Below are 16,948 nucleotides of genomic sequence, written 5' to 3' on the forward strand. Positions count from 1 at the left end.
TCTTTGTTGTCGGATAATTGCCGGATGCTTGCAATCTATCCTTTGAGTTGTCTTTCGTTTACCCGGATGCTTGGTAACGATTGTCTCTCTTTCTGGTTAGTCACCTATTATATACTTCGGTATCGCTGGTGTCTTGTCCTTTCGAGTGTATTATTCACGGTCTGCCGGTAATGAATAATATGTCTCATGCGCTCTTTAGTTGGAGTCCTTTGTTGATTTTCCCCAGCTGAGCAAGATTCGTATTCTTTGTAGAATCGAATATCCATCCTTTAACCAGTTTGTGTTTCGGATGTGTGTTTTGGCATATATACCAATTCACGTTTTCGGTAGATCACCTATTATATACCTCGGTATCTCTGGTGTTTCTTATCATGCGAGTTTATTATCTACGTTCTGACGGTAATAGATAATATATCTCATGCGAGTATTCTTATCCACGGTCTGCCGGTAATGGATATTATATCTCATGCACTCTTTGGGTTTGTGTCCCCAGTCGAGTAAGATTCGTGTTCCCGTTGTGGATTCGAATGTCCATCCTTTAAGATTTTGCTTTTTCAAGCCCTCCTTTCGGATGATGAGTGTCTTGGCATATATACCAATTCACGTTCGATCGGTCACCTATTATATATTTCGGTATCCCTGGTGTCCCTTCCTTTCTACTCCCTATTATGACGTTGGTCCCTTGCGGAGTTAGATTATCCTGAGTTTTTGTACCCTTTGTAGGTCTTTCTCAGATGTTGGTTGATTGATATCTCTCACCCTTATACCGGTCTTAGATATTCATTCTTCCTGAGTTTGTTACCTTTATACCGGTGACACCTCATTTCTTGTTACTTTCCCAGGAGAGTCTCTTTGTTAGACATTCCCCTGCGGAGTTTCCTTTGGTGATTTTTACCCTTTGCTATATGGGTGTTTATCCCCCAGTATATGCATTTTCCAGCAGGGAGGTTCTATGTGAATCTTTTCCTGGTCCGAGTCCGGATTTTTATCCGAAGTATCCTTTATGGATAATTGAGTCAGCTTATGTCTTTCCAATGGATTTATTTTCCTCTGGAATGCTTTATTCCCCGGTGTGAGTCCTTTGCTTCCCCAGCAAGCTCTCCAGTCCGATGTCTGTTATCCCCAATCGGAGTCGTGTCTAGTTCACGCTACGTCAGTTTTGTCATTACCCTAATCAAAGTCGTGTCCTGCTCACGCATTCTTTTTCTTACTATCCTCCAATGAGAGTCTTACTAGAGTCTCTGTTCCTGGTGAGTGTATTACTCCGATGGATCGTCCTTTTTGCTGTGTGAATCATATATTCCCCACAGAATTTGCTTTAGCACGCATACATCTGCATCATGAGGTCTCTTAGGGACCAAAATTTGTCTCATTACTATTATTTAAGCCCATTCTACCGCGTCGATACGAAGATCTCTAAACTTCATTTCTCCGGATAGAATGACCTTAAATAGGGGCATCTGTAAGACCCCAATTTTGGGCCCTAAGATCCCTCATGGCCCATATCATCTCATATCATGGCCTCAAGGATCATTGCATACCCTAGCTTCTCTCCTAGTGGGTGGGCTACCTTGTGAGTGTGGTTCTTGATCACCAAGCATGTATTGCATTTGTATGTCATTGCTTTTCATATGTTTACTAACCAAAAGTACAAAAATATTGTCATCTAACCATGTTTCTTGCAGCTGAAGCAATCATCAGTCAAACAGTCAAATCAGACCTTAAGCAATTGATGGTGACCATTCTTGAAGAATTTGGACACCATGATCATTCATTAAGAGTTCATATAGCTTGTGATATCATTTGGAATCAAGATCTCATGTGAAAGAGGCTTGGAATTCATCAGAACTTGGCCCAGTCGACCAACAGTCAACAAAAGTCAACTGTGGTCAACTGTGGATTTAATCGGTGATTTGATGATTGGAAATGGTTGAAAAGATCTCATTCATGTATATATAAACTTCATTTGGCATTTCAAAGGCCAAGGTTGAAGGAATTGAGGTCAGACAGAAAGTTTCCCAAGATAGCAGGTGACTGGTAACTGAAGTTTCCAAAAATGGAAAGTTTTTGACCTCAAAAACAGAAGTCCAAGGAAGCTTCAAATGAAAAATTGTTCAACATGACAGATGTAGATCTTGTTCTCACCTTTCCAAAAAGTCCAAGAACTTGAAAATCCAATGTACGGTTTGCAAGATATGGCTCCGTGAATTTCAGAAAATACCCGTAATCGGGAGGGCATAACTACCACATGGTTTATCCAAAATGCAAGTTCTTTATATGCACAAACTCCATTTAATGTGTACTTCAAAGTTGCATAATTGGATTTTTTGGAAAAGGCTCTATGCAAAATGCCATTTTCGAAGTGAATCAATTTAAAGAGAGGGGCAAAATGGTCCACATTTGAAAATATTGGGAATTTGCAAATAAGGATTATACCAACAGCTCCCAAATGATATTTTGGACTGGTTTCAAGTGTTAATTTTCTGCAGAGCATGCTTCTAAATTAAAGAGCTTAATTCCAAATTTCACACATAAACCATTTTACTCTAAACATCCATTTTCCACTAATTGAGATTAAGATTGGATTAAAGGTTACATATATATTACTAATCCATAACAGAATCATGACTCTAATCACAATTCACAATCCCAATTTCACAGATCCAAGAGCAAAAATCACAATTCTCTCAAAAAAACTCACAATTTTTCTTCTTCACATTTTTGATAATTCATCAATAATCTTTCTCTCTTTCTGCAATTTTCTGTTGGAATCATGATTTGCAGGTGAATTTACGTTTCTGTTCCAGCTAGTTGTGGCAAGAATCATCAAGAAATCGCCGCCGCCAACACCTGCTCAATCCCATAACAGTTGACGAAAGCGGTTAATTCGAAGGTGCTGGAGCTCAATAAACCATTCCATTCGCTTGCTGCACTAATGCTCTACATCTGTTTCGCGTTTTTGAGCTGGAAATCACGCCGAATCCATCACTGTGCATCAAGAAAGGTTGGATTTCGACCATCACCTTTCGTCAAATTGAGTTAGGGATGTTGTAGATTGTAGCTCGTAGATTGTATAACAGCTTTTGGATTGTAATTTCGTTGCGATTTGAGCGAGTTATCGTCAATTTAAGTTTCGATGCGTTTCCTCCTTGCTTTCGATTCGTGCTGTATGTTAATCTATAGAGGAAATCGCATCCATATCCTTGCTCGCGATCAAGAGCCGGTCCGATCGGTACATTATTCATGCGTTTCCGTTACCATTTGCTCGAAACCGTTATTCGCCGGTGATGAACACACCGGCTGCGCGAGGAAGAAGATGAACCTGGAATTCTCCAGTTTTGTTTCGCCAGAACCAATTACGCGTTGCCACGTCAGCTAAACTAAACGCAGTGTTTTGGCTTCAGTATTGTTAAGTACGGTTGTGCCATTGACATCATAATTAATTAAATAAATGCGTTTTAATTCTAAATAATTACTAAATAAATATTTTAAAACTTAAAAAATTCATATAATATTCAAAAATAATCCAAAAAATACCACACTTTTTTTGTTAATCGTAATTTTTTCCCTACTATTTTATAAAAATGAAAAACAAATATGTGCTTGGGGAATTCTTAGATTAGCCATAGAATGTTATTAATGTGCATTATTTCCATACACATTACCATTTTAATTCTATAATTCACATAGTCCATCCTAATTAAGTGAAAATTGAGACACTTGTTCTAGACATCCTTCTGGATTTTTTGACATAGGTTTGGGAATTTTTTAGCCTATGGTCTATTATATATGAATTATTGAAGTTGGACATGTATATATGTGACATAGTTTGGTATGCTGAATTCCCCAAATATTTTCCTATGCTTCCCATTGGCCAATGGCCCTAATTTTTTGCAGGGAGCTCAGTTAACATGTTTGCTATCACTGTGAATTTTCTGGGATTTTTACAATCAATTTCCAATTTGATTCATATTTTTTCTTGCTGCCTAGCATGTTAGAGTTCCATTGGTGTAACCTTTAGCATTTATGTTGCCATTTCCTCATAACTAATCTAATGACCTTGAAAATTGATAGAATGATTCCTAACATGTTAATGTAGCTTTTAGCTTTGGTCCTACTAATTTACCATGTACCATTGCTGTTTACCATTAGATGGAAGTTGGTGCATAATTTTTGACTTCATTTGATGTAGTTTTTGCATGCCTTGTCATGTTTAATTAATTCCTATTGATCTACTAGTCCAAATCCCATGAAATTTAATATGCAACGTGTTGAATACCTTCTGGTTAAGATGTAATTTTGTGGATTTTTTGGATCCTTTTTGATATGCAATTGGATGTGATCTTGCTGGCCATTCATATGTGATCCATGTTTACACCTTTTGCCTTATAGGTTGCATAATTTAAAATATGTACATAGTTTGAATATGGGACCAATTGGGATCCCTTTGCAATTGATATAACTTGATTTTAATCATGAATTGGTAGCTGTTTTAGGATTTTTCCATCTTTTTGACCCTAGGCTAATCCTAGTGGTCATGTTACTTACATTTGAGTGTGATTGTGCCTTTTCAGGTTAAGGAGTTAATGATTAAGGAATTTGCTCCACATTTTGGATTGTGTTACTTGACTTATAAACTAACCAATTTGTTTTGTAGGATGTTTGGTTCATGTGAGCCTTGTGCTATGCACATCATTATTTGTATAATTGTACTTTGTTAATTGATTCTTATGTTGTCATCTGTTTATGAATGGGATGCTGATTTTATTGGATTGTTTCCAGGTACCCTTTAGTCGCTCAGTTCTCTTAAGAACTTGTGTTGCTTTGCTTAAATAGCAACTTGCATTGAGGTATGGAACCTTCTTCTTCATGTAGTCTGGAGACCCGGCCCGTTATTTGGCCGGGCAAATTGTCTGAAGTCCTCCTTAAGAGGCATTGATTGTGGATGTTTATATTTGTCCTAAGCAGGAAAAGTCCTCATTCGAGGCAATTGGTGGAAGGTAGAGATAAATAGCCTATCTCCCACTATTCAGTGAGTCTTCTCATTGCTCCCATTACATGGTTGTAGCATTGAGATCCATACCCAAGATCTATCGAGTCCAATCGGGGAAAGAGTTCCATCTTTCTGAACTCCCCCACATTCTTATATTTACATGCTCTCTCGGACATGAGATAGAAGCAATGAGGCACACCCCTCATACCCTTTCATCTGCTTCACCTGAGCCCCTCAATGGCCAGGTTAAGAGCGACACTTACCTCTTACAGTGGACTTTCATAGTCAAACCCTTTTGCTTGAGCCTCATGAATGGTTATAGCGTGTGCTACTTGAATTTATGTGATTGATTACTTGATTCATTTATACATGATTATTTGATGGCCATTGTGCATTTACTATCATTGATCGCCGTTGTGCATTTATCACCTTTGATTGCTCCTTGTAGCATGTCCCTTATGTCATTTGTCCTTGTGACATTGTTTGCTTACCCATTGAGGAACCAGTTATAAGTCCCTGTAAGATGGCATCTGTTCCCATGACATGGAAGGGGTAGAGTGTAAGACCTCATTGGTCACTCATATCCATTGCCTTGAGCATTGTTGTTGTATGTGAGGATTCATTGTAAGTCCCTGTGATGTGGCATTTGTATTCCTAGGATCATACTGTGGAGGTTAACATAAGTCCAGATGGATTGGCAGTTGACTTCCCTATTTTGTTTTTGTTTTGTTTTGATGGAGATTAGTGTAAGTCCATAGAGTGGCTTCTGATATCCTTACTTGTTTTAGGAGACAGGTATAAGACCATTGAGTGGCATCCAGTATCCGCTTTTATTTACTTTCATCTGTTACCATGTTTATTGCTCATTTGTAGCCTATTCCTAAGGGCCCACTTGAATCATCTCCTATATGATTTCAAGAGGCGGACCCTTCTAAGAAGTTTTACATACCCACCATCCATTCACCCCATTGTGTCCTACCTTTTCACACATGTTTTAAAACTTGAGATAAGTGTTGTGCAAACATTCTCACCTCTTTCCAAATTAGAAACTTGGACCTTAAGTCCATGGTTTTCAAAACTTCATTTTTGTAAATACTTCATTTTGAATTGACTTTAATCATACTTTGACCTTTTTGTAAATAATCCAAATAACTTCACCCATTCAAATGATTTTGTGGCTTTGTCCATGTTTGTTAAGTCTTTATACATTAGCTATAGGTTTGATTTACCCTAGTTGGTTGATATTAATCTCACCTATTTGTCCTTAGTAGATGAATTGTAAGTCTTCCTTGCCTATTATAGGGTTAACCCCTCTCTGGCAAGTGGAAGCTTTTCTCACATGGTGGACTAGTTGTTATACAAGGTTGAGTTTTCTCCCGTGGGTAACGTAAGACCTTTAAGCTTGTGTTTTAAAATTGAATCAACTAACTTTTGGAAGTTTTTAGCCGAACTACGAGGTTTTGATCCTGTAAAGGTACGTAGGCAATGGTTATCCATCCAAACACAAAAATAACTCATTTGTACATTCTTTCCTCATCATCCCAATCATGTTTGCACATTACTTATGTCATGACAAATAATAATTTTCAAACAACAAAGTGTGAAAAGGGCTCCCTAGGAGTACCTAGGACGCATTGGGTGCCTAACACCTTCCCATTGCGTAATTTACCCCTTACCCCGATCTCTGATCTTTTATTGGTTTTCTACGTGTAAAACTTCTTAGGTTTTTGTTCGCTTTTTAACCAGTCCTTAGGATAAATAAAAGTGCGGTGGCGACTCTATGTTTATTGTATACTTTGCTTATGATTTAACCAATAGATCATATAGTAACGAATACACCGCTACAGGCTTACCAACGTTTGAAGTGAAAACCCTCAAACGTGAATGGTTTGTCAGAGACAGCAGCGACCGCAGTAGTACCAATAATTTCCTCAGTAGCCATGACAATTAAAGAAACGTCTTAAAATTGTTGTTTTCGGTTTTGAAAAATTTGCCACAAAGAAAATTCTCGGGACGAGTCACGTACTAGGTCGCTTTCTTTAAGACGTTTCGCCGTACTGCCAATAATTATGCAATGCAGTCAAGTTTCGACGACGTCTCTAGGATAAAACAACTTGTTCAATTTTACGATTATCATTTGCATTTGCACTGTAATAAATCGTTCAAAGAAATACATCTTCAATTAAACCACTCGTCGTATTTTTAAAAAATTTAGTCGTCGATGGCACAATAGGCCACTCGAAAAATAAAGAAGAATATAAATAATTTGAGATGAAGAGAATAAAGAGGGAGAAGAGAGATTCTAAAAATTCAAAAAACTAAAGCAAACTGAAACTATGAGGAATCCTATTTATGGGTAAAGAATTCAACTGAGTGGAGAGAAAATAATGAGAGTTACTTAGTTAAACTAGATTAAAATTAGGTTTTGATTAATACACCTTATAAATATTAATTAATAATTAATTAATATTAATTAATTAATTTCCATCTAATTAACTTCCAAGGATGACACCTTTAAATTCGCATCAATTGAAAACTAAATATGGTGCAGTGAAGTGACACATTCCTTATAACTTCCAAAGTTTAAAATATATGCTATCTTGGTCCTCTTCCAACCGAATCCAAAGAAAGCAAATACTAATCGAAAAGAAAGTGATAATCCTCATTTGAAAAAAAGTCAAATAATAGAGCTTGCATCTCCATCATTCTATTACTTGAGCACGGATGGCATGGAAATGAGAATGGTGACGCTGTCAGCTGTCGCAAACAGTCTATCCAAAATCCTGATTGAAGAGTATGCACTGATGGGCAGCGGGACAATTAGGTGCTTAGAATGGATTGAAAGAGAGTTGAGGTCAATGCATGGATTGCTGGAACAGGTCGGGCAGTGCACGAATAATAGTTGATTGAGTGTGAAGAGAAGTTGAATGAAATTGCCCGTGAGCAGAGGACATTCACAAACAAATCATCATTTTACAGTATCATTGAGAAACAAGTTTCACATATGGAACAAAATGATAACCACATTTAGATATTAGATCATGACAGGCACACTACTATATTCCTATCTGTGACAATGCAAAAAACACATATCTAACTACTCACTCACCAAACATATTATGAGAGCTTCAACTTGACCCTTACATGACCTTTAGAAATCTGAAATTGTTCTGTTATGCCTAAATGAGCCATCAAAAGCCACACATGGGTAAGAAACTCACCACCCTGGCTTAGTTGCTTAGCATGATTAAGTCCTCTACATTGGCTTGCTGCATGACACAACATCTCCACCCAAACATTACTTATCATTTCCCATTTCCTTTCTTTCGACCACTTCTCCTCCGTTTCTAGAGACTGTAGTGATTTTGCAAGCCTACATGCATCAAACAGCACAGATTTGCTTCTATCGCCTTTAACCTCTGATGGTGAAATAGTTGTATTCACTCGAAGTATCATCTTGCAAACTTCACTTCTTTTTTTTATGTATTTTCTCTCTTTCAAAAGTTCATCCACCTCTGCACAGGTGTCTTCAAATCTGATCTGTCCTATTCCGTTTGGCAGCAAAAAAGGACACATAACAAGAAGATATAACATATAATCAGACAACAATTGGCTTTTTTCACAACTTTCAAGAGCAACGCCGTTTAAGTTCTGAGACTCTTTATCATCTAAATAACATAGATCTGTAGCAATATGCCAAAGCAAAATGCTCTGATCAAACTCAACCTCCTTGATGCTCTGGTTAATGTAACGCATATTATCACAGTTCCATTTGCTAAGAACCCGATCACCCTTGTGAGCACATAATTTTTTACATGCTTCAGTGTCTATTGCTTCCTCAGATTTATCCTTAAGCTGGTCAAAAATTAGTTCTTTCAATCCCTCAGAGACTTGTTTTGTTTTTTGGTAGTAAAACTTCTCAACAAAGTTATAAATTCGAAGGAGTTTCTGAATTTCTATACATTTGACAGACTCATCTTTCAAGCAGAATCTTATGAGGTTGAATTGTGACATTTGATTAGACCACCTGATAGTATGTGAGAGTTTGAAACAAATTTGGCAAAACGAGATGAACTTGTAGAGAAGATCCACTCTCCAATTCTTATGCTGGCTCAGCCAATTCATTACCCAACTTGAAGAAAGTAAGACAATGACAGCATATATCTCAAGAATAATAGCCCCGATGAAAAGCACGAAAGTGATAATCAGGTCATAATTCAAGTGTTTCTGTCCTTTATTGTCGAGGTTAGACATCAGAAAATAAAAGGCGATGAATGAAGAAAGTGTACAGAAAAAGCTAACAGATTTGAGGAAGATGCCACGGTAGGAGTATGTTATCACTGCCTTTGTATAAAGCATATCATATATTAATCCTAGCTCAACCTCAATTGCTTTAAAAGCACTTTTCCAATCAGATTCGTAAAAGAAAAATTGGCTGCTTTTGTGGTCTTGAAAACTGAAGATGAGATCCGCAAATAGGCACTCGGGAATGTTGTAGAATTTGAATCCGTCGCTTAAAGCTTGACCATCAGGAATATTTGGATTTGGTATTGTGGTTCCTCCTTGAGAATTATGATCCAATACTAAAGGAGTAGTTTCATTAATTTCATCTAAAGTAACATGATATCCTTCATCTTTTTTAGCAGTGTAGTCATCCATGAATTTAGCATAGTTTGGTCCTGGGTCTGGAGGAGGGAGAATTGATTCTCTGAATCCATCGCTGCTTCCCGACCGCAACGACCAAGTCTTCTCCCCGTATTTGATTATTCCTGCAATGATAATAGGAACAGTGACATATTTAAGGGGATCAGTGTTCCATGATCGGTAAACAACATAAACTGCAACTGCTAGCTGGTAGAGTAACTCGAGCATATGCCGTGGCCATAATTGGTTGTCCTCGAGGGAGTAGGCGGTGATTGTGTCCGGACCACCAAGATGCACAAGAAGAAACGGCGCCCATATGGCCATAATTACGAAGTCGGAATCTGACTTATGATCCTTGGTGTCTTTGGAAAGAATTCCCAAAGCAACGGTAGCAACCCAATCAGCTGATAGATAGGTAAACCATATCAACAATTTAAGTCTTTTAGAAACTATATACTTCCTTCGGTTTCCCAAAAAGATGAGTAGCATTTGTAAGAAGAGACTGACAGCAACCAAGATCCGAAGTTCCAATACATTCCATACTTTTGCTGCATGAGGAGTATTCTGATTATCAGGTTTTGTTTCTCTTGAATATATCATCAGGCTGGCAGTGGCAACAACTGATAAAGAAACCAATGTCTGCTTAGCCTTTTTAGAAAGAAAAGTGGGACCAATATTGAAATTTGAATTAATAAAAACCGAAACAAACAATTTTCTTACCTGCTAGTAACATTGCTTGCTTCTGTGCTTCAACTTTTGATTACTATTCTGCGCTCACACCTTTTAAAATTTTGTATTGAATGTATTGATAGAAAAATGCCAAACAAACCAAATTGAGCATATAACTAAAGGAGAGAGATGTTTTACTTACCTTGTAGCAGTACATGTATGTATAATAAACAAAACTATGTCCATTTGATTTGTGGGACTGTCTTGTTAGTAGGAAAGACGTGTTTTATCAAGTAGCAATTCTGGTCAATAATATACAGCCACCAATCAACCACAAATATCTCCGCATCGTTCGTCATGCCAATAATAAAAATGCTAAATAGTAGATATTGATAGTACATGTAGAAAATAATTCTATGATATTTTAATGTTGTTATTACAATTCAATAGTTAATATTAGTTATTTTGTCCGTTGCCTTTATTAATTAAGTCGTTGACTAAGTCGTTGACTAACTCGTTCTATTTAAGCTTATTAGGTAGGAAAAATTTAGATACTATTTTTTTAAATATGACTAGTGTGTATTTTTTATTGAAAATTGCATGTGTAAAAAAGAAAATTGCATTTGTGTAGGAGAAAATTATACACTTGTTATATTTTTATTGAAAAATAGTCACATATGTAGCGAGAAATTAATGATCTTCAAGCTATTGACAAGTTAGAAATCAATTAACAAGAGTCGCCACCGCACTTTTATTGTTTCCAAGGGAAAAGGGAAAAAGTACGAACAAAATCCAAATAATAAGAAGTTTTCAAATAAAAACTAATAAAAAGTCAGAGATCACAGGTAAGGGGGTTGGTTACACAGAGGGAACATGTTAGCACCCAAAGTGTCCTAGGTACTCTTAGGGAGCCCTTTTGTGTGCATATGTATTTTGTACAAAGTGATGTTTACAAACAAATAGAATTGGGGGATGAGAAAAGAATTCATTGATTATATTTTTGTGTTTGACAAGACCTTCGGTCTTGTGCTTACGTACCAACATAAAAATGAGGGATCAAAACCTCGTAGTTCGTGATACAAATTTCAAAATGAGTGTGTTGATTTTAACAAAATTTAAGTTTGAAAGGCACAAAGGCCTAAAATGGTTTGAATGAGTTAGTTCTTTTTGGCTTTTTGAAAGTTTAAGTCAAGTATAGTTAAATTTATTTACAAGTTTGATTTAAGAAAATAATTTTAAAAATGCAATGGCATAAGGCCAAAGTTTCTATCTTTGCAAAAGTGGTCAAAGTTTAGAACAAAAATAGTTCACACAAAGAAGATTTTGAAAATGGAGGGAGAGATTTTGAAATTAAAGAAATGAGGAGAAGATGAACAGACTATCCTATATACAAAATTAAAAGTTTAGAGTTGAAAAGATCTGACCAAATGGGTAGCAATCCAATAGACAAGTATGTCAATAGAAACCCAGAATTCCCTTGGACTTTTTTAGAATTAAGCAACACACAAATGCACAATTATATTATCTTGAAGAGCAAGACATCAAATAAAGATGGCATCATCCAAGTTTATCCATTCCATGATCTTCTTCAAAATAGCCCATGCAACAGATGAATTCCATAAGTCACAGGTTCAAAATAACAGCTTCACAATGATCATGTTGCAGATGAATCTAGAGAGGTCTTCAAAGATGTATCAGATGAATTTCAAATTGCAAGCAATTGGTTCTTCAACAAGTTGGCATTGGGCAAATCCATTAGCTTAGGGAGGTTGCCTAGATTCTAAGTCCATTTATCCAAGATCAAACCAACAGTCCACTCAAAAGTTTTTTAGGGTTTTTGTTTTTTATTATGTACATTAATGGTCAAAGACCACACAAACAAGCAAAGTAACACAAAACAAAATATATCATACAATATGGTCCAAATGGACAAAGTGAAAATTACATTAACATAAACAATTAGAATGATATGAACAATTGCAAATGAAATAAAGTGTTAAAAGTAAATTGAATTAAAGTAAAAACTTGAAATCAAAAGTTAGTAGTTAGTAGGTTAGAGGTTAATTTTGCTTTGCTTTTCATTTCAAGACATTCTTTGGAGAACACTCAACCCACTTATCACAAGCATGGATCCTTGAACCAAAACATCTTCCAAAGGAAGGAAAGAAGACCAAGTTTCCACACAATACCATGAAAGAGGGGAGACTTACAATCTCACTAACTAGAATGCTTATGTCTTTTGTGTCACAAATTTAGCGCTATGTTAAGCAATCGTAATTGGACTTATGTAGAAGTCACAACTATTTGAGGCCGGACAATAGAATTTTGGTGTTAATGCATGTTAGAGACATAGTATAATGGTCTATGCTTATGAAACATACCACACACAAAAAGATTATGCAAAAGGTGTGGTCTAATCTCATCCATACTCGTGTCAATTTTTCAATCAACTAGCATTAGGACTTTGAGATGTCATAGGCCAAATGGAATTAATGAAATAAGAAGAGGAATAAGATAAAGTGGGAAGGGGATGAATGAAATCACAAATTGGTCAAAGGAGGACTTTTATTAAATTAATATCATTCATTCATTTTGGGAGATGGAATGTACATTCTATCAATCCCCTAAATCCAATGATATTAACTTGACAAAGTCAAATCAATTTTGATCAAGGTCTAACAACAATAAGCAAACTCATACAAGTCAATACAAATGGTCAACAAAATTTAATTGGCATTTATTCAATTAAAAATAATAAAATAGTGCATTTAAATCAAATATGTTTTGTCCAATTCCTAAAATCTCATCAAAACACCAAATAAAATGGCCATGAGATTTATCATAGGTCAAACAAGGTCAAAGGATCTTGGAGAAAAAATTTCATAATTTTTGGACATAAAAAAATATTTTTAAACAATTAAAAACAAATGCAAAATCAATTAATCCATGAAAAATATTAATAATGATCCAAAAAATATTTTTAACTCAGAATATGAAAGAGAAAAATATTTGAATTTTTTTGGTGAAAGTCCCATATTTTTTTGATCAATATTGAATTTAATATGAATTATTGAAGAAAATGCAATTAAAATAAAAATGCAGAAAATCAAAAATACGTGGACCATCAGATCTCCCTCACTAATTGAGGTGGCAGATCTGATGATCCAAATCGCGCGTTCCACATAGACGTGAGTCAGCTGTGTGGCAAATATGGTAATCAACACCAACGCTCAGGATTAAAACGTGAGAGGAGGATCATGTGGTTCAGAGGTTGGCCAAGTCATCGTCGGAGCCAGAGCTCCGGTCATCTTCTCTGGTGGACCTCACCGGACTGGTCAACATGAACCATCACCAAAAATAAAAACAAGGACATGATCTTGAAGAAAAAATGGCACTGAGCTCGAATCTGACCTTCATTCATTCCAATTCCAAGTATATTGAGAGATATGTGGAATTGAAAATTGAGGTACATGAACTGAGTTGCTTCGATTGGACCTCAAAGCAACTCAATATTCTTGCCTAGATTGGTAGGACTTCAGACAACCAAAGAATCAATAGAATTGAGCAAGAATTTAAGAGAATCAAAGAGTTTAAAATTTCTGCAAAATACCTTCAATGGAGGTCTGAACTCGATGGATCTTGATCTTGCTTGTGCTTTGACTCACTCCACTTGCTAGCAGGAAGAGAATGGAAAGATTTAGAAGCAATGGATTCCTGGAGAATTGAATTCCAAAACAGTGGAGATTCAAGCTCAAATTCAAATGAATTTATCAAGTTTATCCTTTGAGAATGGAGTGTTTGCAATGAGGGATCAAAGTTGGCGCGATTGTGTGTTAATTTCTGAGCAATTGAAGCTCTATTTATAGTTGAATTGGTTGATAATTGCACACTCACTTTAACTTTCCAATTTTGGCAAATGGTGATGTAATGGTGCATGGGCGCGCATAGGCCCATGAAATGATAGCTTGAGGTCCAAAATTGAAGATCAGATGCTCTGGAGTAAGCTTGGATTGCAAGGTAAATGAACATTGATGCTTGAAGTTTGATCCATGCCAAATGATATTAGCCTGTTTAAGCCATGCACAGCCTATGCATTTCTTATCCAAAATGAATGAATTTGAGCTCTTTGGAAAGGTGAGATCAAGAGGAACAACTTCGATGTTCAACATTTTTTCATTTGGAGCTTGGAACTTGGAGAAATTTGAGGTGGAAGTTTGGAAAAATTTGACATATCAAAAATTTTCTAAGTGTCAAGCCATATGTCTCAATATTCCACCTTGCTTAAATTTTTATATGAGCTTCAAATGAGAAAAGTGTAAGTTTAAGGAGTGCCTTAGAGGGGGGGTGAATGAGGCACTTAGACGATTTTTACTTTCTTGAGATGCTTATGTGATGAAAAGCGGTAAAGTGCGGAAAGTAAAGAACACCACGATGTATAGTGGTTCCCCTCACAGATCGAGAGTACTCCACTCCCCTTTCAACACGAAAGAGAATTCACTATAATGTTAGATTCCTAGACAAGACACCTTAAGGCCTTTCTATCTAATTCTAACACACCAAGAACAATCCTCTTGGATTTACAATGTTTAAAGTCCAATCGAGACTTAATTTCTCATAAAAGGACCTCTTGCATCCACACACCGGATAACAAGGATAAAACCTTACAAACTTATTCTTAACAATCCTAAAAATAAGTTGTAATCAAGAAATACAATTCTGAATTTTTGTAGAAGATGAAATAGTTGGAAATTTGAAGTATATCAATTTATCAATTGATCTTCTCCTTTGTAACACTTAATTCTCACAATAATTATACAAGTGTTCTTTGTATGAAATGAAACTATGATGCTTAAAAAAATTATGCAAGATTTCACTCTTAAGAAAATTTGGAAGAACACTTAAAAATGTTTGAGAGAATGTGTGTAATTGATTTGAAATTTTTGCAAGGAGGTGAATTTGAAATCTGAAAAAATGAGGTATATATATTGTCTAAACACCTCCTCAAATGGATGCAATTACCCAAAGGATGCCATGGTTCATGGTAAAGAAAATAGAAAAGTTTCCATGAAGAGATGTACTGATTTTTGCCTCTGGTTCAGTGGTAATCGATTACCTTAATATGTGATCGCGACTTTATGAGTCGATTGGGGTACTAACTGCAAGTGCACAGTTCTATCGCGTAGTTTTAAAAGATATCGATCCCACAGGGACTTATGAATCGATATACCATTTTCTAAGGTTATTTCGTAAAGCTAAGGCGGATGATACTTTGATTGTTTGGGGGGAAAATAAAACTAAAATAAGATCTAGGTTAAATATCAAATAAGCGGATATCGGTATGTAGTTTGTCGTAATTAGGGAATCAAATCTTTGTTGGTTTCTTGGTTTTAAAATAAATCTTTTCAGTAGACACTATTGATTAAAAGTCTTATCTCAAACTCTCGCTCTGTTGAATAGACCATGACTTTATATTAACGTAGCTGTCACTTATTAGTTAAGTCCAAAATCACTTTTTGAAAACAACAGGATCTATAGAAACTCTTTTTAAGAAAATACTAATCGTTTAAACACCCTCGTCTCAAACTCTCGCTCTGTTGACTTAGATTATATAATTAAACTTAAATGCTTAACTCTCGTCCTCACAATTAACCTTTAAAAATACTTTTTGAAAAAGATTAGAATTTAATTAACTCTAAAAATTGCTTTCGCCCTGATTTAGAATTAATGTCCAATTTACACTGTCCAGTTAAAAACTCAAACTTTCGTTCTATTGATTTTAACTTCTTTATGTCTTTTACTCTCGTACAAAAACTTTGGGATTAATGCTGTAAATTGAGACCATAAAAAGAGTGACTTTGTTTTTAAATGAAATTAAACCAACTTAGTTTTGATTCCTTCATTCCGCTTACTTTACATACCGATATCTAATTTAATTAGCCGGACATGCTAAACAGGTCTAAACAATCATCATGCTTAAATAAAACCATCTCAGGCAAATAATATAAATAAACAGCAATGCAGAGCATATATAAATTAAAACAATAAATTAAAGAACCTGAATAATTAATAGCAATCTTGAACACTCCACCACAGACCGGTTGGATTTGTTCTTGAACTCTTCAATCGGACAGGAAAATAAAAGCGAAGGAATAAAATTCTAGGGTCTAACGTAAGGTTAGATCCAGTAAAAGATACACAATAGTTTCCGGTGTAGAAACTATTGTGTGAAAAATTAATTAAGTGCTTGAAAGATTTACTGGAAAAGAAAGAAATAAAAAATTGCTAATGAAAATAGAAAGCTGTAGAAAATTAATGTTGTAAATGCTAGCACGGCGGAAAAGGCATGAGAGCTTTAGGGTTGGATCCAAGCAACTATTTATATTAATCCACTTTTGTAACCGTTTCCAAAAACGCCTTCCGTAAGTAGTCTTCACGTTTCAGGAGTCAAGCGGAAGAATAGGCTTCAACGTGCCTCTGTTGCGCGTTAAAAGCAAAAAATATAGGAGAGGGGTGTGACGTTCGTCACACCATGTGTTACGCTCGGAACACAGGGTAGCAGGGCGTGACGCTCGTCACACCTTGTGTGACGATCGTCACAGGCTCAACGCTCCTGGCTTGTAATTGTGGGATGGGCTTTTGCTT

The 16,948-nt window shown here is 36.0% G+C and overlaps 1 protein-coding gene across 1 annotated transcript; it reads right to left on the minus strand.

The window, feature by feature from the left end:
* Window positions 1-7,916: 7,916 nt before the first annotated feature.
* LOC127098553 (uncharacterized) lies at window positions 7,917-10,654 on the minus strand. The gene is made up of 3 exons (XM_051037169.1): window positions 10,509-10,654; window positions 10,358-10,417; window positions 7,917-10,257 (listed from the first exon to the last, which is right to left on the minus strand). The coding sequence occupies exons 2-3, from the start codon at window positions 10,368-10,370 to the stop codon at window positions 8,111-8,113; spliced, it is 2,160 nt and encodes a 719-aa protein (XP_050893126.1). The 5' UTR covers window positions 10,371-10,417; window positions 10,509-10,654; the 3' UTR covers window positions 7,917-8,110.
* Window positions 10,655-16,948: the final 6,294 nt, after the last annotated feature.

Source organism: Lathyrus oleraceus, chromosome 6, assembly GCF_024323335.1.
Source record: "Lathyrus oleraceus cultivar Zhongwan6 chromosome 6, CAAS_Psat_ZW6_1.0, whole genome shotgun sequence".
NCBI classification, from domain to species: Eukaryota; Viridiplantae; Streptophyta; class Magnoliopsida; order Fabales; family Fabaceae; genus Lathyrus; species Lathyrus oleraceus.